Source organism: Melospiza georgiana, chromosome 6 (genome assembly GCF_028018845.1).
Source record: "Melospiza georgiana isolate bMelGeo1 chromosome 6, bMelGeo1.pri, whole genome shotgun sequence".
Classification (NCBI taxonomy): Eukaryota; Metazoa; Chordata; class Aves; order Passeriformes; family Passerellidae; genus Melospiza; species Melospiza georgiana.
In genome coordinates, this window is record NC_080435.1 from 59209440 (window position 1) to 59230733 (window position 21294).

Genomic DNA, 21294 nt, shown 5'->3' on the forward strand with positions numbered 1-21294 from the left:
TGCAGTCAGTGCTTGCTTTTCCAGAGTCCCTCCAGGGAAAAACCAAGCATTTGCAGTGGCAGGAGCAGTCCTTCAGACCTCTGGTGGCCTGTCACTTCCACTGTGTCTGTGGATAAAATGGTGCTTTTTTAATGAAGACACTCCTGGGGGGAACTGGCATTTGTTAAAATGAGACATGAAAATGAGAATGATCATCTCATGGAGCAGAAGGGTGCATACTGGTGAACTTAGATAAGGTTGGCACAGAAAAGCCTGGGAGGAATTTCTTCTGTCAACTTGACAATAACTTTGTAGCAGGAAGAAACAAAAATCCCGATTTATGCAACTACTGAACTGCCAGTAGACTTTTTTTTTTTCCCTTTTTTTCTGGGGCTCCTGCTCCCAGCTTTCCTGTAACTCTCTTGTAAGTCCCATACAGCCTCTGGTCATGAGAACAAGAAGTGACACACACATTGTCCGTGCTTGCAGGAGCACACTCTTCCATGAATGAAAACTCTTTCACGTGTTTTCATCTTCTGAGCATCTCCTGATCATCCCCCAGCCTGGCTCCTTGGAAAGAGCTGGATAGCAAGTCACAAAGCCCAGCACAGGATGTTTGGATATTATTCAGGCACTAACTGGGATGCATCCTTCATTACCTATTCTGTTACCCCCATCCTTAAGAAAATTTTCAGGCAGGGGGAGGCGGCTATAGCATGGATGAGAGTGGGGAAAAAGGGTCCTGCTGTCCATGGGGGGGGGGGGGGGGGGGGTCCCTGGCCTGATCCCTCAGTTTTACATCTGATGATCCCTCAAACCCCAGCCTGGTGAGCCGGGGGATGGTCCCGGCCTCCAGCTGAGGGTCTGGGGGTAGCCGGTACTCCGTGATGGGCTGGGGGCTGTGCGGGGAGAGGCGCTGACCGGGGCTGCCCGGGGAGCACATCTGTAGGGATCCATGGGATGGTGCCGCTGTGGGCTGCGATCCCCCGGCCCCACCGCTCGTCTGTCGGGGCTCCGCTCCGCCGCCGCCGGGTCCGGCTGGGCCGGGCCGGGCCGGTTCCCCGGGTAACGGCGGCCGAGCGACGTCAGCGGCCGGGGGGCCGGGAGCGGCGGGGCCTCCGCAGCCGCGGCGGGGCCGGGCCATGAGGCTGCGCATGGAGCCGGCGGCGGCCGTGCCGGGCAACCTCTCCCGCGGCGGCGGCGGCAGCGGCAACGAGAGCGGCGGGGCGGCGGCGGCGGCGGCGGCGGCGGGGTGGTCGGCGGCGGCGCTGGCCTCGCAAGCGGCCGCGCTGCTGCTCATCTTCGCCCTCTCGGCGCTGGGCAACGGCGCGGTGGTGCTGGTGATCGCCCGGCACCGGCAGCTCCGCACGGTCACCAACGCCTTCGTGCTGTCGCTGTCGCTGTCGGAGCTGCTGGGCGCCCTGCTCTGCCTGCCGCTGGCCTTCCTCAGCCTGCTCAGCCGCCCGCCCGGCGCTTGGCTCTTCGGGCAGCGCCTGTGCCTGGCCAGCGCCGCGCTCCACGCCGGGCTGGGCATCGCCGCCACGCTCACCATGGCCCTGCTCTCCTTCGACCGCTACTGTGCCATCGTCCGCCAGCCGCGGCACAAGATGGGCCGGCGCCGCGCCGCGCAGCTGCTGGCCGCGGTCTGGCTGGCCGCCCTGGCGCTGGCCGGGCCCTGGTACGGGCTGGCGGGCGAGGGGCGTCGCGAAGCCCGGCCCGGCGCCTACCGCTGCGTCTACGTGCTGCCCTGGGGCTCCTCGCGGCTCGGGCCGCCCTACGGCGCCGCCCTCATCGTGCTCTGCTACCTGCTGCCCTTCGCCGTCATGTGCTTCTGCCACTTCAACATCTGCCGGGCCGTGCGGCTGGCCGAGAGCCGGGTGCGGCCGCTCACCACCTACGGGCACCTGCTGCGCGCCTACGGGGAGATGCGCACGGCCACCACCGTGCTCATCATGATCGTCTCCATCATCTGCTGCTGGGGGCCCTACTGCATCCTGGGGCTGGCCGCCGCCGCCGGCCGCCTGCCCTTCTCGCCCACCATGGACGCCGTGGCCAGCGGGATGGCCTGGGCCAACGGCGCCATCAACCCCCTCATCTACGCCGCCCGTAACCCCAACATCTCGGTGCTGCTGCGGCGCAGCCGGGAGGGCGGCTACAGGACTAGGAACAACATGGTCGCCTACCTGTCGGTGCCGGGCCGCCAGCCGGAGCCGCGGAGCCGGGCTGAGCGGGTCCGGGAGCGCTACATCAACCGGCACAGCGGGCCCCCGGGCAGCGCCGTGTCCTCGTCCAGCCCGGCCAGCGGCGCAGAGGTGGCCATGTGGGCCTGCAAGACTCCCGCTGTGCTCTTCTGCCGGGATGGACAGCCGGACACGGTCTCTGAGGCCACCCTGAAGGGCAGAGCGGGCGCCATCGACACGAGCCTCTGAAGGGCTGGGGGCCGGCATGGAGGCGTCGGGCCCGGCTGCCTCCCTGAACAAAGTCCTGCTGCTTGGAGCCCCTTGCAGCGGGATTGCCAGGAATCTGTGATGGGACAGTGTTTCTTCTCCACTGTGTGAGCTCTGCTTTGGTGACACCATTTGCGAGCAGCAAGAACTCCACGGGGAAGGGGAATCCCCCTTCCTTTCCAGCAGGCCATCGGTGACAGCCACGGAGCCCAGCCAAGGCAAGAGCTGCGAGAACAGGACAGAGTTTGCTCCAGACTTGCAGAAAGTGCCACTGTGAAGCTCCGGGGCTGACACACCAAACTCCCTGAATGACTGTGGGAGCTGTTTGTTAAGTGCCAAAAAAGCAACTGAAAGCTGAGCACTGGCAGCTGGAAGCCGCTCTGAAAACACCACACTGTGAAAAACAGCATCATGGCAGGAAAATGTTGCTTTTATCCGTTATATGTGGAAGTGCCAACAGTCATAAAGTCACAGACTGTAGGATGGGCTGAAAAAGTGATCTATTTAAATGTATTTTTTTTTAATTTAAACTCTGAAGCATAACAAGAAAAGTAATTGTGAAAGGGAAGATGTATGATACTGGGAGGGAAGGAAAGGAAGGTAAATACCTCAGGTGTCAGAATTTCAGCAGCCTTTTCTCTTTTTTTGCAGGTACAGTCAACTTAAAATACTATGAATATGAGAAACATGAGTTCCTCAGACAGACTGAAAAGGGTGTGGGTGTAAACTGTGGTGTGCACAAGATGTATGTTTTCTTTTTGAGCTCATCCAGAGTGTCTCTCATCTCCAAGGGTTTTACCATAATTAGAGGAGCTGTGTGAGAGAAGTGTCTGAAAGGAGAGGCAAAGCAATACCACGTGTCCTCTGTGTGCTCTGCAGCATGTGAAAATGTGTGTATGCACAGAACAGATATTGTATTGATGGCAGTAATCCATTGGAATACAGTATTTAAAAAACAGCTGTTTGCTGTTGAAAAAAAAAGGAAAATAACACCATGGAAATGCAATTGCACAGCATTAATGTGAATGAATTTATCAGTGTCATCTTTTTGTTCAAGGGCCCAAAGCCTTAAAATTAGTATTTTCAATCTGAAATTAAGATTTGGCCTTTGTTTGTCTTTGCCAGAGTTTAGTGTGAGACAGTGTTTTTCCTTGTACAAGCTTTAAAAACACAGTGTTTTGGTTTTAATTTTAAAATACAGTGTTTTGGTTTTACTGGATTTTTCAGCTGTTTGTGATGCAAGTGAACACTCTGTCATTATTTTGTAAGTGAAGAAATAAATTGTCTTTTATGCAGGAAATGAAAGTGTCTCAGCCTGGCATCATTCTCAAGCCAGCCTTGGGAAGGGGAACTCCTGTAAAAAATTGTCAGATGAATGACAGCAGAGAGACCTAGTTGCTTGTGAAATTTTAATGCAGCTGGTTTCCATGCTGCAAGCATTACTGTAACTTTCTTCTGTGATGCTCCTGAAGCCCATGAGGGAAAATCTGACCCGTGACTACTCAGCACTGCTAATTTGCCCTGCAGCTACTGGATTTTGCTGTGTTTCAGAAAGAAGCTGTGCAGAAAGCCCAGGAACTGTTTGACATGGGTGGCTCGGAAGGGCAGGAGAGGAATTCCTGGCACAGCAATTCCTGGCTCAGTGTAAATGGAAAGGGGTGGTTGTGAATGATGGGATTGGATTGAACTCTCACCTGGGTAGCTGCAGGTGGTGGGAACAAGGAGATTGGTGCGGGATCATTGATCACGCATGACAGGCCCTGGGAAGGGTGGTGCTGCTCCCCTCAGTGCCTGGCTCTGGACACCTTCCCTGTCCCTTCTGTCCCCACCACCCCAGCTGACTCAGGCACTGAACAGCTGCTGATTCCCTCTTTTTCATGCTGGTTTCCTTTTCCACTGATGTGATGTGCCACAGGCCAGGGAAGCTCCTCTGTGGCAGTCAGGAATGGCCAGGGAAGGATTGGGGATGTCAGGACTGAAGGAGCTGCACTGGGAGTAGAAATAACACAGCTTTCTAGGAAAGTGGTGGTGAAGGTGCTTAACACAAAATTCAACATAGTTTTTACAAGCTCAGACTGGTGCATGTTAGTCTTGCATTGAGGAATTGAAGGAGGGCAGCTGGCTGTGGGCTTGTAGGCATCACAAACAGGCACATTTCTGTGAAAAGCTAACTTGGGCTCTAGCAAGGGGAGATTCTTGATCTGATCCTTTCTGACATGGACCTGCTGCAGCTTCAGCAGAGAGGCAGCTTGTGTTTCAGAGCTGTGCCTGGCCTGTGCTCCTCATAATCACAGAATCATTTCAGTTGAAAAAGGCCTCTTAGGTCATCAAGTCCCAGCACTGCCAAATCTACCACTAACCCATGTCCCTGAGTGCCACACCTACGTGTCTTTTAAATGCCTCCAGGGATTGTGACTTTACCACTTCCTTGGGCAGCCTGTTGGCAACATTTTATGGAAGATATTTTCCCTAATACCCAATTTAAACCTCTTCTGCTGCAACTTGAGGCATTTTCATCTGGTCCTGCTACTGTTATTTGGGAGAAAAGATCAACCCCACCTGGTTACAACCTCCCTTCAGGTAGTCGTAGAGAAGTTCCTTCCAAACCTCCTTTTCTCCTGGCTAAACACTCCCTCAGCCACTGCTCACACCACAGCACTGGTGGACAAGTCAGGTACATAGGTCTCTACAACCACATTTTAAAAAGTGTATTTTAAAAAGATACAAGCAAATGGTATTAACTAAACCAAACCAAAGGCCTGCCCAAACAGCCCTTGAAATGAGCTCTGGCGAAGGTTGCTGCTTCTCACCCAGCAGCAGAGCGGGTGAGAAATTGTGTCCCTGCACCTCACCATGGGGCTCCATGTGTTCATCTGGGAGAAAGAAAGCAGTGGATTAAGCCACTGTTTTACTCCAGCTCTGAAAACTCTGCTCTCTGTGGTTGCAGCTGCTTGTTCTTGGCTGAGAAAACATTGCAGTAGGTGGGTTCTGGCCAAGCCACTACAGGACATCACCCTCACATCTCCCACATGCCCATGCTGGTGTCACCCCGCTCAGGGATCCCCTTTCTCTGAAGGCAGGAAGACACTGATGTTTGAGACACTACAAAATGGGCTCTGAGGCTCCAACCCTCCAGCTTCTTTCCTTTTTCCTCCCTTGAGATGAGCCTGGACAAAGCAAATCTTGCACAAATCTTATTTGCTCAAGGACATTGGGACAAACCAAAAATCACAAGGATTATTCAGTGCAGGATATTCAGCATAGGAGAAAGAGGAGTTCAAGTGATTTGAAGGCCAGGTCAGCCCTGGATACTGGAGACAACTGCAGTCAAAGGCAAATTAAAAATGAGTATTTGGGCTCTTTAGTCTCCTGTTGACTTTCCAGCATATTTAAACCCTCAGTTTAAGAATACCTTGCTATTTGGCAATGATAACATGCCACTGACTGAACTAATGCATTATATCTTAGAAGGAAAACATTAAGTCTTGATGAATGACAAGCATTTCAGAACACACTCCTCCAACTGCACGCAGTGGTAGTTTTCCTGCTGATTTAATCATCAGATTCGTTCAAGTAGTTATTTTCCACTCCCTTCCTATTCGGTGGATGAAGCCTCCGTTCAAAGCAAATGCTGCGTGCATAGCTTAGGAGCTGTGAACAATTAGCAGTCCAATTAGCAGTATTTACAAGTGACAGCCAGATGGGCTGTAATAGCTGCCATCAATCACCAGAACGGGGAGAGCTCAGGAGGATGAAATAAATACCCCGTTGCTGCCTCTCTCTCAGCGCTGGTGTTGATTCCTGTATCCAGCAGATGCCAGCAGAGACCTCAGCAGCAGCAGAGCTGTCCCAGCAGAGATCCTGAGAAAAGCTTTTCTGTTAATGGGATCAGCCCTCAGAACTGCTGCGTCCCAAATACGAGCACTCAGGGTAGTGGTTGTGACTGCTGCCCAAAGAGCACCTCACCAAAAACTAATTCAAAAGACAGATCCAACACTTGCTGCTCTTTGGGAAGTTTGTTGTGCAGGCTGAAATGAATAATTTGGGAAGCACATCAGAAAAGTGGCATTTTTTGCATGCAGAGCTGCAGCCTGCAGGGCTGCTGAGATCACTCCCAGTGTGGCAGAATGCTTTGCTCAGCAGCACAGCTGCTCTCGGATGCTTTTGTATTTTCACATGATGACTCTGGTTATTAATAATAAATGGGTAGAGAGGAAAATTCCACAGGATGGATTTTCCTATGTTCTTAAAACTAATCTAAGACCAAAAGGAAATAGATTTATTATTTATTTATAGTAGTAGTTGATGTTAAGAGAATGTGTAATTGCAATATATTACAATATAATTTTAATAATATATTTTAGTACTTTAATTCTAGCAAACTATAAGCACGTATCTGCAAGAAACTATCTGAATGCAAACCAATTTTTTGCTCATTTTCAATAAGGCATTCTATCTTTATTGTCTTTTTATTTTTTTTAAAGTGAGCCACAAAGTGCTAGAAAGCAAAGATCCCAAGTCCTCCAGAGGAATAACCCACAATAAGATCCAGTATTATTGATCCTGGGGTGAGTCCCAGTGGTTTCACTGGGGCTGAATGTGGGAGGACAAGGCCAGCCCTCCTGCTGCTCCCAGTTTGCAGAGGAGCGATGGGTTTCAGTGCCATGCTGCTGGCAGGACACTCCCTGAGTGCTGAAGCATCCACATCGCCACAGCCAAGGTTCTTGGGCAGCAGCTCAGCATTTCCAGGTTTTTTTTTTCCTAGGGAATCACTGCTGCAAAAAGCAGGAGGAAAAGTGACAGGGGGAGAGATAGACTGTGAATCCCTCTCAGTGGCATGAAATGGATGAGTCACAGGGGAAATCAGAGTGAAAGCAGCAGAAACCCCAGGGCACAGCACTGAGACCTGCACTCATCTGTCTGGGGAGTTTGGATGAGCTCAGCCATGAACACCCAGGGGGCTGTGACAGAAGGAAATTTAACAAGGAGGGTTGTGTGCTGGGGCTGCTTGTGCTGGGTGGCAGAGCACACCAGTGTGCCCACAGGCTCATTGGTGATCACAGGAGATGAGTAGGATCCAGCTGTGATTCAGCAGAGGAAGTAAATTCACCCTGAGAGGAGCTGCTTGTTATTTGTGTTATTTCTTGACTGCTGGCACTGAGCTCCTCCAGGTTCAGCTGGTTTCACAGAGGCAAGCAATCACAAAACCAACCAGGGAGCAATTTCTGAGTACTTGGGATCCTTAATTTTATACATCCACTATTCTTGCCTTTATTTCTAATCTTATCTCTTGCAGTCAGTTCAGAAAATAAGGGAACATCAAAAGGTAATCATAAAGGTAACAAAGATTTTTTTTTTTAAAGATTTCTTTAGATCAGAGGATTGTGCCTTTCCTCAGGGGCCTTTTATTGTGTGCACTGAAGAGTTAAAGGTGTTTGCAAACCACAGAGCTCCACACATTTGCTTTCCCTTCAGACGTGGGGACACTTCCTTGCCACCGTAAAAGATGCAGCCCTGATGACTTTGGGGAAATCACTTAGGAAAATTATATTCCTCAGTTCCTGGGATGGAGACTGGGAGTGGAAATGGTCCTGATCAGCCTCCCACACCTGGAGGAACATCCGTGTTTCTCCCAGGGGCCAGAGCAAGCCTGGCTGGAGGCTCCTCTCCTCCTGCTTCTGCCAGCAGCTCTGATGCAGAGGCTTAAACCCTTTGGGTGGGGCTTGGCCAGAGGGATTCACTGAGGGATTCACACTCAGAGCAGGTGACAATTGTCCCCACGTTGGGGCTGCACATGGACACCAGGCTGGCTCCTGTGTGAGATTAAGGAAAACACCAGCTCAGCCCAGCCCACTCCCATCAGAGAGCAGCTGGGAGGATGCTGGTGCTTCAAAACCCCTCTGGATGACCCCTACAAATTAACACACACCCCAGGGCAGATGTGGACAAAACCAGCAAAATAAATTTCTCTGAAATTCATTGTGCCCTCCCAGCAATTCCCTCGCGACCCCACAAATGTAATTTGCTTACCTGATTTAGCAACATACTCTGAACTAAGCATCAGGGATGAAAAATGCTCTGAGTAACCAGGTCACTTGTTTTTTCCAGCGGAATCTAATGTGCCTGATCTGTGCCTGTGGCTTCTGTGCTCAGTCTGGTGCATTTTACAGAACATTTGGTAATATAGCATCCCTGAGGTCATGTCAAGTTCTGAATACAGCGTCTGAATTGTGGAGTCTTTACAGAAAATGTAACTCAAATGGTGATCGCCTCCTGCTATTAAATTGGAAAGATTTGCCATAGAAACCAGGCCTTGCCTGAGTGCTTCTCACTGATTTCACAGCAAAAAGGGTTTTAGGCAAGGATCAGGAGCAGGGCAAAGCACAAAACTGGGCCTTCCTTACTTTTCCTTGAGCCCAGGGGATGCTCTGCACAGAGCCTGGCAAAGTAAAGCCATGCCAGAGTACACAGCACAGATTCAAGGAGATGGAAAAGCTGCTGGCACCCCTCAGCACCCACAGCCCAGGTAAAGGCAGGGGCACTGTCCCAGCCCAGCCTGCAGCAGTGTCCTGGCAGGCCAAAGCCATGGGTTAGGCAGCAGGAACAGAGCTGTGTCCTCCAGAGTGGCTGTGCTGGTGCCCAGGATAATCCTGGGTTAGAGCAGCTCTGCTTTGTGCTGCCCAAAACCAAAGTGGGGTCATCCTGCCCCTCCTGCTGAGCCACCCCTGAGCAAATACTGGAGTATGGGCCAGTAAAGAGAGGAATGGGAAAATGGCAATTTCAATGACTCACCTTCACAGAATTGCTATGAGAACTGGAAACTCTAGCTTAATTTCAAGTTCTTTGCAGTGTGAGAGCAGAGTGCATACAAAACGTGGAAACCCAGGGCACTGGGAATATTTCTGTGTCTGCTCTGGGGTGCCCTGGCCCCCAGGGCAGCACTGACTGTGACCCTCATTCATGGAGAAAGTTTCCTAGAGTTCAAGATAGACTGGAATCCACAAAAATGTGAAATAGATTATAGAGAGCGGTGTAGGTGTATCACTTGGTGAGAAATTGAGGTTTTGGGATTTTTAGTCTGTTGTGGATGGAAGCAAGATGGAGGGCACAGGGTGTTGTCCTGGGTTTCTTCTTCATGCTTCTTTTTCATGGGTTTGTGTGGCATTTTGTAATTGGGTGGAAAAGTCCTCACTGGGGGCTCTTTGGGATCAGTTATTGGGTTAAAAGGAAAAGCAATCCAGATGTCAGTTCTTAATTGGATAGTTTAGTCTTAAAAGAGACTTGTAACAAGAGATTGTTGGCCATTTTGTGCCTTGCTAATGAGCCTACAGTAGTGAGGCAGTTTTACTGAAAAGAAATAATAAACACCTGAGTCTGAACATGAATTACTGTCTCAAGTGCCTCCAATCCAGACCCCGAGAAACCAAGGACTGGTACCCTCACAGAAAGCGGGGTAGGAACAGGCTCCCAGCACAAACCCTGGCACTGGGGTGAGCCCTGGGGACACTGTGGTGCCGTGGGGCATTCTGTGGTCATTTCAAAGCCATGGAAGTAAGCTCAGATGACCCTGAGTGAAACTGTTCTGAGTTACTTTATCTTACACACACGTGCATTTTTGGTGCCTGCACATGCACACCCTGAGCATCCACCTGAAGGTTGGGCATTGCCAAAAGTCACAGAGAAGCCACAGGCTGTGACCTTCGGCTATTAGACTCGAATTACAATGGAGAGAAATAAAATTAGCCCTCCTCAACCTTGCTGGGGGGGGAAACTTCCACAGAAAATTTAGCATGAGAACTTTTCAGAGCACAGTAGAGATCGCAGAGGAAAACAAGCAGCAGAATTTATTTTGTGCTTGACAGCTCTAAAATGCTGCAGGTGGAAAGAGCCAGCAGATGGCACTTTGCCTTTGCTGCGGCTCCGGTGGGGCCCGGCAGCACGGGATTTCTCCCTGGCTTACCTGCACATTCTCAGCACGCCTGGTTTAACGCTAAAAATGACACAAAATGCTCAGAGGTTTCTGGTCAGAGCACTCCTGGTTCAAACAGAGAACTCTCCTTTGCACATGCATCTGTTGGGGGACCCTGAACAATGCCAGGGACAGAGCTCACTGGAGAGATGTCTGCAGGATTTGCTGCAGGAGATGGAGATGGGGCTCATCCCCTCCCTCCTGCATCCATCACCTTTGTGTCCTCTCGGCCTCTCCCGTCTCCCCCAGAAGCAAAGCTCAGAGAATGTTTTCACCAAAAGCAGAGGGTGATGAAATATGCATCTTTTATGAGAGTTTAGAATCATAGAATCATAGAATTGTTTGGAATCACAGAATCATTTAGATTGGAAAAGGTTTCTAAGATCATTGAATCCAACCATTCCCCCCACACTGCCAATCTCACCATTAACCATGTCCCCACGTGCAGTATCTACATGGCTTTCAGGTACCTCCAGGGATGGTGACTCCACCACTGCCCTGAGCAGCCTGTTCAATGTCTGGTAACTCTTTGGACAAAGAACTTTTCTCTAATATCCAATATAAACCTGCCCTGGCATAACTTGAGGCTTTCTCTTATCCTGTTCTTTGTGACCTGGGGGAAGAGATCAACCCCCACCAGCTCCACCCTCCTGTCAGGGAGCTGCAGAGAGTCAGAAGGTCCCTCCTGAGCCTCCTTTTCTCCAGGCTGAGCCTCCCCTGCTCTCCCAGTTGCTCCTCATGAAACTTGACATTGAACATGAGACTTGACATTGGCCTGCCTGTCCTGTGGCAGTCCAGCAGTGCCAGCCCTGCACAAGGACTGCGGATTTGATCAGGCTGTGTGAGAGAGGACATGGCAAAGTGCAGTTCTACCCCACAGCATCAGCTTGAGGTGTGACACGGGGACAGTGGCAGTGGGGACATGTCCCACAGCACAGGTGGGAACAGAGCTGGCAACATCCCTGCTTTGCTTACCCTTTCCCTCCTCCAGCAGGGATTTCAAACTCTGACAGGTCCATTGGGCCCACAGTCCCCTTTTTTGGGATGAAATAAATAGTCCAGAATTCCAGCAGGGTGGCTGCCAGCAGGATGGGAGCTGGGTGTGTCTCCCCACCTGGCAGTGCCTGCCCTACTTGCTGAGCTGAGTTTGCATGCAATGCTGCATTGCTGCCGTGCCTGCAGCAGGCATTGCCACAAGCCCTTGACCCAGCTGGGAGAGTGCCAGGGATGACACTGCCAGGCTGAGGGCGGGAGGTGACACCTGACACTCCTGTCGCTCTGGGCAGCGGGGAAAGCTGCAGGGCTGGAGCAGAGCACAGCCAGGGCTGGCTCAGCAGGTTTGGTGCCACCAACCCGGGTGGCCCCACGGGACAATTCCTGCAGCAGTGCCGTGCCCGGCAGCTTCCCTGGCACCAGTGGGTCTGGGCAGGTTTGGACCATCCAGAACACCAGGGTGTGCTGTGAGAGGAGGGAACAGCCTCCAGGATTTGGGGCACAGGAGCCTCAGTGGGCATGGGCTTACACAGCACAGGTGAGTCAATCCAGGGCCCACCCTGGCCCCTTTTCCCCTTGGGTAACAAACATTGTATCTGAAATTTGTATTCTTAAACCATAGATGCTGCTAATCCAGCCATGTGGAAGGGTTTGAAGTTGAGGAAGCTTGTATGTTACTAGGATATTTTTTCCCATCAAGTATTTTGGTTGAATAAAAAGCTGTGTCCTGGCCTTGCTCACAGCCACCCTGCCCCCTGTGTCACACAATGGCATGACCCAGGAAACCTGCAATCTGCCACAAACTAGAATTTCAGGTCCTTATTGGTCTGTGGGCTTTGGCCAGCTTGTTCCCATCTATTTATGGACAAACCCCAACCAGCCCTACGCTGGGGACATGGGGATTTATGATGGGAAGAGAAGTTGAAGCTATTCCTGTTTTCCTTGGGTCCTATCAACACCAGCCGTGGGCTGCTTTCCCATGGCATCACCAGCCCACAACTGCCAGGGGTGGTGATGGAATCTGTGCTCCCTGCCAGCCCCAATCCTAAATGGGAAGCCCATGGGTCAGAGCACAATGCAGATGCTCCCACTGGCACAGGCAGTGGGGCCTGGGGGTGTCTGAGTGCTGCAAAATTCACTCAGGGGTGTTGGAAAAAGAAAGTTACACAGCCTGGATGGAAAGGTGTGTGGGAAAGGAAAAGCTGAGCAGGAATAAGCCAGGAGGGGTTTGGGCTACTGCCAAGGGAACATCACTAGATAGGCTAGCCAGAGGCACAGTGGCCAGCCCAGCCAGCACTTCTCCTGGAAAAAGGGACAGGATCCAATCCCATGATACCAAACTGGCTGCTGCTTCAATGCAGGATCCTGGAAAAGCCCCAGTGGGCTTTTGGAAAAATTCCCACCAAGGTGGGAACACGCATCAGCAACAACAAAAGGAGGAGAAATGAACGGGTTCACCAACTGGGAGGCATTTCAGAACCCACATGTGGGTGACAATGAGGATGCTGCAAATCCTGGAGGGTGGAAAAACCCAACTGCCTTAAATCCAGCAGGGTGGAAAACCCCAAATCTCCTAAAACCCAGCACTCAGGGCAAGGGTTATCACCTGACCCCAGAAATGCCTGCAAACACACCCAAAAAACAGCAACCCTCAGAGAGCCTCTTTGTCAACAACTGCCTCAATTCCTAATTATCCCATTTATTTCCCCTAAAAAATAACTCAGGCTCTGCCGTGTACACTCACTGAAATCGTTTTGCTTTATTGCATATTGCCATCTTAGAAAATGTACAGTCTCATAACATTACACAGCATTTCCCACTAGCTAGAACTACTAACATCCTTGCACCTAACAGACTACCTTAGTCACTATGAAGCTAATAAGGTCCAAGACATAAACTTTTGTTTACAAATCATTATGGATTTTTTTTTGTTGTTTTGTTTTTGGCATTATTAAAAAAAAAAATCATCTTTAAAATACACACCCAAGAGAAAAGAGTGGCTACTTACACCAGCACCAATCTAAAAGTAGTTTTCGACAATGGCACATGGAATTACCTGCACACAGCCTTTGTATTTATTTATAGAGATATAATTTTTTTTTCTTTTTTCTATTGTTTTTGAAAGAAAACAAAGAAATGGCAAAGTCAGCCTGATAATCAGGCTGTTGTAAAACAATTTAAAAATAAAAACAACCCAAGAGGTTTGGAAGGGCAAGAGGAAATCTGTCAGGAAAGGTCCTGATGTGGCACTGGGGTTGCAGAGGCAGGAGCTGGCACCCAGGGGTGGGTGCTGGCACCCAGGGACCCCGGGAGGAGATTGCCCTTTCTGACCCCACCACCTGCCCAATTAAACACGTGTGACCAACCATTCCTTAAACCATCAGAAGCCAAACTTTTTCTTTTTAACCTTTTTCTTTTTAACCTTTTTCTTTTTAACCTTTTTTTTCCTTCTTATTTTATATATTTTCAATTCCCCCCATAGTCCATTCCCTCAATTGTATCAGCCCCATTTTTTTTCAGCCATAAATAAAAAATATAAATAGAGGCACTTTAGTTAAGGAATAGTATTATCATTACCTTTTGTCTTTATTTCCCCCTCCTTCTTAAAGCAAAGTGCTTAACTCCACCTTTGAACATAATCTGCAGGTTTTGCAGCTGCTTGGCTATGAGGTGCTGGACCTTATTTTTGCACTTACCTGCTTTATTTATTACTGCTTTAAATGCTACTCAGAAAGTATTTTTTTCTTTTTTTCTTCTTTTTTTTTTTTTTTTTTAATCTACAGTGCGTTAAACGTTGCAATGAAGAAAAGAACAAAATGGTAAAACCACAGCTCTTGACAACTCTGCTTCGAGAGAGATTTCACAGCTTTCACTCAGCACACAGACCCCACGGCCTTCCGGTGCTTAGAACCATATTTTTTTATACAAATTAGTTTAAACAGCACTTTTGCTATACAGTACATATAGTTAACTGACATCCCATACCCACCAGTAATACCGATTATCTGACAAAAAAAAAAAAAAAAGAACAACCAACCTTGTTTCAAATAGTGTTAATATCTAGTGCAACAGGGACAAACTCATCTCTCCACAGGAAAAAAGAACAAACAAAAAAAAAAGATCACAAAAGTATTGGTGGTATAAAAATGTTTTGTTTTGCTTTCTTAAAAAACATACCACAAATAAATAAAAGTAAAAAGTAACAGTCCTCTATATACTCAGCATAATTTAAGAATAGAAATGTTAATATGTTAATGGTGGTTATTTTTTATTCTCCAATTCTTATTTTCTAAACCCTTAAATTATTACTCCCTGAGAGCTCTGAATTACTTTTATTATTGGTTTTTTTTTGTCTTTTTCTTTTTTTTTTTTTTTGGACTGACATTTGACAGGTAGTTCTGCTTACAAATTTGCAATGACAATGAACAGCAAACCAGTCAAAAAAAAAGGACCTGGCTAAGAGACGAGTGTTTCTTGGCATCACTGCTTCTGTGTGTCCGAGAAAGAAAAAGGAAAAGAAGGCAGGTGAAAGCTGCTGGGTTTTACCCCAACCCCTTTGTATTTCAGAGACCTTTGGTCCTGACCCACCTTGACAGAGGATACAGTTTGTCCCATTGAACAGAAAGCAAGAACAAAAGTTACAACGCAAAAGTTTATGCTCTTCGTCTCCTCCGAGAACCGAACCTTTCCCACCGTCTTGGGCCAGAAAACGTTGCAAAAGTATAAATACATCAGTGTGGCGTTACAGCGAGAAGCACTTTGGGGTAAAGTTTGTCCTTTAGCAAGGTGGCAGCAGGAGGAAAAAGAGCATTTCCCAAGGATGACGGGAAGAGCATCGCCGGGAGCACGCGCGGCGCCGAGCTGGGGAACCAGCGCGGATGCACGGATTGTGAGTTTCTCAGAATAATCACAACAATGAGAGAAAACAAACAAACAAACAAACAATGGATTAAAGTTCAGTCAACTTTGCTTTTTTTTTTTTTTTTGTCTTTTCTTCTTTAAACCGCTCGGCTTGTGTGCAAGGCGTCCCCTGCAAATGGCCCTGGGGTGGGTTCTGAGCAGGAGAGCAGCAGGAGGCAGCTTCCCCGTCGGCTTTGGGACCATGGGGACAACCGGCGGCTTGGCCTTGGGTCCTCTCTTGCTCCACGGATGCGGCATTGTGCTTGTGCATGGGGAGAACTACTTTTTGGAGTGGGGAGGAGGCGGTGCTGGCACTGAGCTGCCCACACACCTCCCTCCACACCCCCCCGACCCGACTATTTACACAGTATCTACACACACACACTCGCCCGCACAGGGGACAGAGCGCGTGCCACTGTTCCGCTTGGAATCGCAAGGCAGTGTCATAGAAACAACAACAAAAAAAAAAGAAACCCAAAAAACCGCAGCCACTTCAGAAAGACTGACCCACGTGTCTTTTGCTGGGCTCTGCTGTCAGTTTGTTTCTCAGAAGTTGAGCTTGGTGACGGGCCTCTCGCGGCCGCTCTCGGCCAGCTGGTTGGTGATGCGCTTGCGGTTGCGCTTCAGCTTGGTGAGGTCCTTGTCAAAGACTTCTCCTGAGCGCAGGGCCGACACCAGATCATCGAACTCGCCGCTCTCCTCCCCGCTCTCCTTGGCCTTCCTGGCCTTGCGCTCCCGCTCCCGCTGCTCCTTCAGCTGCAGGCCGTGGAGGAGGGGGGAAGGAAGGCGGGTCAGTGTCATACAGGTGGTTGTGGTGATCCCCAAACTCATGGAACTCAAGGGTTGTTTCCCACCCCAGTGGTCAGAGTTACTGACAGACCACATCCCTGCTCCAAGGCCAGGTTGGACAGGACTTGAAGCAACTTTGTCAGGTGGGAGGTGTCCAAGCTCACAATGAGGGATTTGGAACCAGAACTAGGTCACTTCCAGTCCAAAGCTTTCTATGATTCTGAGATTCTGTGATAAAACCCATGGCCTGAGGGTCACAGCCCCATGGCTGCTGCTCGTGGATCCCCAAACTCATGGAACTCAATGGTTGTTTCCCACCCCAGTGCTTAGCACATGAGTGCTGGTCAGGGTTATTGATAGACCACATCCCTGGATGTGCTTCAAGGCCAGGTTGGACAGGGCTTGGAGCAACCTTGTCTGGTGGAAGGTGTCCAAGCTCGCAGCGAGGGGGTTGGAACTAGAACTAGGTCACTTCCAGTCCAAAGCTTTCTATGATTCTGAGATTCTGTGATAAAAGCCATGGGCTGAGGGTCACAGCCCCATGGCTGCTGCTTGTGGGTCACAGCAGCCAACAGCACCAGCTCTGCTGCACACTTCAGCTGCAAGACCTCCCCAGCCCAAGGTCATTAATCAAGTAATCAAAAGTGAAAAGCCATTGGGTCTAAGACCACAGAAGCTCCCTTCCTAGCCTTCAGTGCTGTCTGTGCCACCATGGGGACATCATAACACTGTTGTCACTCCCAGATGCCCTGGAGGTGCTGCCAGACTTGCTGGTGTGTGCTCACCTGTGCCTCCATGCGTGCCCGGCGCTCCTCCTCCTCCTTCCTCTTCCTCATGTTCTCGTTCTCCTGCTTGGCCTCGGTCACAGCTTGAAGGAACTGGTCAAAGATGCCAAAGAATTCGTCAGGCTGCATTTTGTCTGTGTCTTCTCCAAAGTGCTTCACAGCCTTGGAAAACTGGAAGAGAGAAGACAGGGGTGCATCAGTCTTGGATAAAGCCACTGGACTGGTGAAACTTTCAACCTGATGGAGCAGAGTGAAACACTGCCAGCAGCCATAGCACACAGCAGGGCTTTGCCTCATCAAGCCTTGATTTAGAGCTGAAATAAATCACCTGATGTGTTACCTGTTGCCCTGCAAGACCTGGATCACTATCAAGCCCCCTCTCCCCATCTTGCCTCTGGCTCTGCTGAGCCTCCCCTGCCCCAGCTCCACTTTATTAACTAAGCAGCAGTAAAAACAAGGAAGCAAAATATTGTGGGACCGAAGACATAAAACTAATAGTAAACACGGCAGGGGAAGGGAAACTTGCACTTTTAAGTTTTTCTTTGAAGTATTTTTGGGGTATTATTTATCATTGCCACATGCTCTGCTATTGAAACCAAATGTGTTGGTGAAACTTCTAAAAGAGATTTCTGCCCAGGCTCAGGCACAGCCCTGGGCAGGGAAATAAGGGAGTTTTCCTGCTTCTTGTGCTGTTTGCACAGCATTAATGTGAGGGAGTCGAATGAGGCCGTAGCAGGGGTCAGGACAGGACATCCACAATCTGCCAACATGTCCCAGTCCCCAAGCAGCCCCCGAGCTGTCCTTGGGACTGACACTCTTTGTTCTCACTTCCAGCCTGAAGGAGACTCTTTGTGCACAGCAAGTTTGTTAAAACTGTGAAGGCACATTCTGGAGATAAGCACGCTTAAAAGAAAAGAAAAATAAAATCAAAGCACCAACAGATTTATTAGTTGCTTTGATATTGCAGGGTAGACCAAGAGGAACATTTTTAAAGCCTGCCTGTATGATTTAGTTTTATTTGCAGGGGAGCCCCTGGCTCTTCAAAAGACATTTTGTGCATTTTTATTTCTTTGTTTATTTAAGAGACCTAACACTTCAAGATGCAGGGAGGAATCTGAGAAGTGCCACTATATAAGTCAATATAATTGAGGTTAATCTTGCTGATTTTAATCAAGATATTACAATTCTCTGCCATGCTACTAGAGATTCTGGTGGGGGAGGGAAGGCTGAAAATGCTCTCCTCATGTGATATAAAGTTTATAAAACAGGGATGTTTCTGCTTTCCTAAGAGAAAACAGGAACACAACTTGAATCTGGACATGTGTTTAAACAGCAAAGAGCTGGAGCACTCCACACAGCCCATCCCTTCCAGCAACCATGGAAAATTGCTTCAGAGTGGGCTTCCACAGATGCTGGGGACCATGACCAGACCTTGTCCTCCAGACCCAGCCATGTCAGCAGAAGATGATACACCTTTCAGAGCATTTATCACCACTCCTATTCTGCAGAGAATATCTCTGCCAGGTTACCACCAGCAGGCCAAAGGGGTGGCCTGGGTTAGCCATGGCCTCAGGGAGGTCCATGATAATGCCCAGGCATGGGTCAGGAGGACAAGGCCAACTGGGTACAGCCAGGGAGAAGGAGGTGAGGCTGGAAAGCTGCTCAGATCTCAAGGACAGGTTTTGGTGGCCTTACCAGCTCTTTTGCTTCCGTCAGGAGATCTTCGACGTCCGAGAAGCTGAAGCTGGCCAATGTGATGAACTGGCTGACCACAGACACAAACTTGTCCCCTGCCTGCTGAACCTGAGACTTCTGGAAGTCCAACTCCTTTTGAGGGGGAAAAAAAAAGGGTAAATCTGGTCAGGCCTGGCTGATGAGGGACACAAATACCATTGGCATCTGGTAACATCATTGGGAGTGTGCCTGAATCAGTGCCAGGGGCTCTGCTGGCACCAGCACTGCTGCTCCCCCTGCCATGCATGACACCCTGGATTACACTGCCTGAACTAAGCTCTTCAGCCAAATCCTGCAGGAAAGCTTATGGAAGCAGGATAATTCAGCAAGACAGTGAGTCCTTTGGGATACTCCCACCATTTCATCACCACTCCAGCTGTGCTGCAGAAGTGCTCCCCAACCCTCAGTGCTTTTACAGCCAAGGGGAGACCCCTCTGCACATCACAGGAACTCCCTGGGCATCATCACTAGGCTTAGTCAGCCTCCCTTGATGTATCTGACATAAACCATGAGTGTGCCTAATCACACATGGTAACTTCAGAGCCAGAACAGCCCTGAGAGGGCAGGCACACGTGCAGGGCAGGAAGGAAAGGCAAACACATCTCCAGGATGTGAGATAAAAGCAGCTTCACTGGGAGCTCCCTGGCCTGCCTCCCCAAGGAGGGATGCAGTGCTGCTCAGAGCCAGGCTGGACTGTACTTGATTTAAATAATACTTACAGTCTCCACTGCTCTCAGGCCGCTTCTCAGAGTGTTTATTTCTTTCTCCAGCTCAGTCATGCTGTTGGAAATAGCGGGATGTTAATTTTCAGCATTTCCCAGCAAAATCTACAGCTCTCTGACCAACTTCACCATGGTTTTCCCACTGAAAAGACCCCAACCATGCCCACATTGCCTCCTTTTTGCAGTGCAGATCAGTGTGTCTCAAGCAGCAAATCAGGCTGACAGCCTCTAAGCTGGGACTAGCTCACAGTGGCTGCAGCTGCTTGTTTCAAAGCAAAGGGGATTGCAAGGTTTTAGCAAGCTCAGCAGCCTCCAGCCCTCTCCAAGTGAAAGGATGGCTCAGGAGAATGCCTTGCTGGGCACAGATTTCTCTCCAGGTCCAGGAGAAGATAAGATCATTGTCCCAGTGCACAGGGGAGAGTTATTCAGGGTACCATGGCTGGGTGAACACCAGGCAAAGCATCCTTGTGAGGAGCAGCGAGCCTTTCACAAAGGGAGACAGCCCAAATATAGAGAAATCAAAATAAATCACCACGTCTGGCACTGCCTTTGTTTACACAAGGCTCAAGCCCCTGATGAGCTTCAAATTCAAGTGCTTATGGGTTCCTACCACTACAATGTCAGGGGAAGCTTTCTCACAAGGCCTCAGTGACCACAGGCTTGATGACTTTCCAGGGGTGTCTGTGCAAGGGCTGGGGTCCCTGGAAATGCTGATGCTGGGTCATGGGGCAAGCATTCCTGGCAGGTTTAGTCTGGGAAAATGCACTTTTGGGAGCTCTGTGCTCCAGCAGTTCATTACTACTGGTGGGATTGACAGAGGCAGCAGTTTCTGCTTCACAGCTGCAGCACTGGGGGGAATTCAGGGCTTTCCAGAGCTTTAGAAACTTTTTGGTTTTTGCTCTGGATTGGACCAAACCCAAATGTTACATATGGTGTCCAGTTTAGAGAGAAATGATAAAAGTTTAGGGGGGTGAAGAAACCCTCTGTGCAGGCGTTTTCTTTCCCACACGTGTGTCTGTGCAACAGCTGCAGGTCAGGAGCATGGGAAAGGCAGAGCCTGCAGCAGCATGGAGCATGTCCTGCTCAGCCATGCCCTCAGCTGGTGCCTGCAAACTGAGCACCACACACCCACAGGACCACGGAACAGCCTGAGCTGGAAGGGACTGATGAGGATCTCCGAGTCCAACACCTGGCCCTGCACAGGACAGCCCCAAGAATCCCACCCTGTGCCTGAGAGCATTCTCCAAATGCTTCTGGAGCTCTGTCAGGCTTGGGGCTGTGACCACAGCCCTGGAGGAGCCTGTTCAGTGCCCAACCACCCTCTGGCAGAAGAGCCTGCACACCAAGATTTGTTTTGTCACTGTGCTCAACCCCTGGCTGATGATTATTTTGCATTTTACACATGAGAATCCTTGTTTTGTCCAACACACATCTTCCCTAGGAACCCACCACTGCTACAAGAGACCTTTGAAGCTTAGAAGACCCTCAAGCCACTGTAAACTCCATGTATATTTCATAGCATCATGGCATGGTTTGGGTTGGAAGGGACCTCAGAGCCCATCCAGCTCCAACCCTGCTGCCATGGGACACATTCCACCATCCCAGGTTGCTCCAAGCCCCATCCAAGCTGGCCTGGAACACTGCCAGGGAGAGGACATCCATAACTTCTCTGGGTAATCTGTTCTAGCTGCATCCCCTCTAAAGGGCTGCAGTTTCAGCCCCTTTTCATGTCCAGAGCTAACACAACTGCCTGCAGAAATTTGTGATCTTTGCTGCTCACATCCCTGAAGCATCAAAGACCATAAACTCCAGCTGGAGTTTAAAACCAAAACAGAGCCTCACTGATTTCAGAGGTACTTCAGCACACACTTGAGGGCTTTGCAGGGCAACAGAACAGCAGATTCCTCCTGATCTTAAAGGCTCAGGCTGTGTTTAAGGGCTTTGCTGAACTGGGGCAGCCTCTTCCCAACAGGTCA

At 49.8% G+C, this 21294-nt stretch overlaps 2 protein-coding genes across 3 annotated transcripts in view; one reads left to right on the forward strand and one right to left on the reverse strand.

Annotated features, from left to right (window-relative positions):
* Nucleotides 1–1121: 1121 nt before the first annotated feature.
* Nucleotides 1122–3717, forward strand: GPR135 (G protein-coupled receptor 135). The gene has a single exon (XM_058026517.1). The coding sequence runs from the start codon at nt 1122–1124 to the stop codon at nt 2406–2408; it is 1287 nt and encodes a 428-aa protein (XP_057882500.1). The 3' UTR covers nt 2409–3717.
* A 9406-nt stretch (nt 3718–13123) lies between these two features.
* Nucleotides 13124–21294, reverse strand: part of DAAM1 (dishevelled associated activator of morphogenesis 1) — a 94224-nt gene continuing 86053 nt past the window's right edge. For both annotated transcript variants that reach the window (XM_058025771.1, XM_058025769.1), the window contains 4 exons: nt 19316–19376; nt 18558–18689; nt 16863–17033; nt 13124–16044 (listed from right to left, as the gene is read on the reverse strand). In XM_058025771.1, coding sequence (XP_057881754.1) covers nt 15835–16044; nt 16863–17033; nt 18558–18689; nt 19316–19376 — 574 coding nt within the window. In that variant the 3' untranslated portion in view covers nt 13124–15834. The remainder of the gene's footprint in view (nt 16045–16862; nt 17034–18557; nt 18690–19315; nt 19377–21294) is intronic.

Coding starts and splice junctions, on each gene's coding strand:
- GPR135 (XM_058026517.1), top strand. CDS start 1,122: ATGAGGCTGCGCATGGAGCCGGCGGCGGCCGTGCCGGGCAACCTCTCC.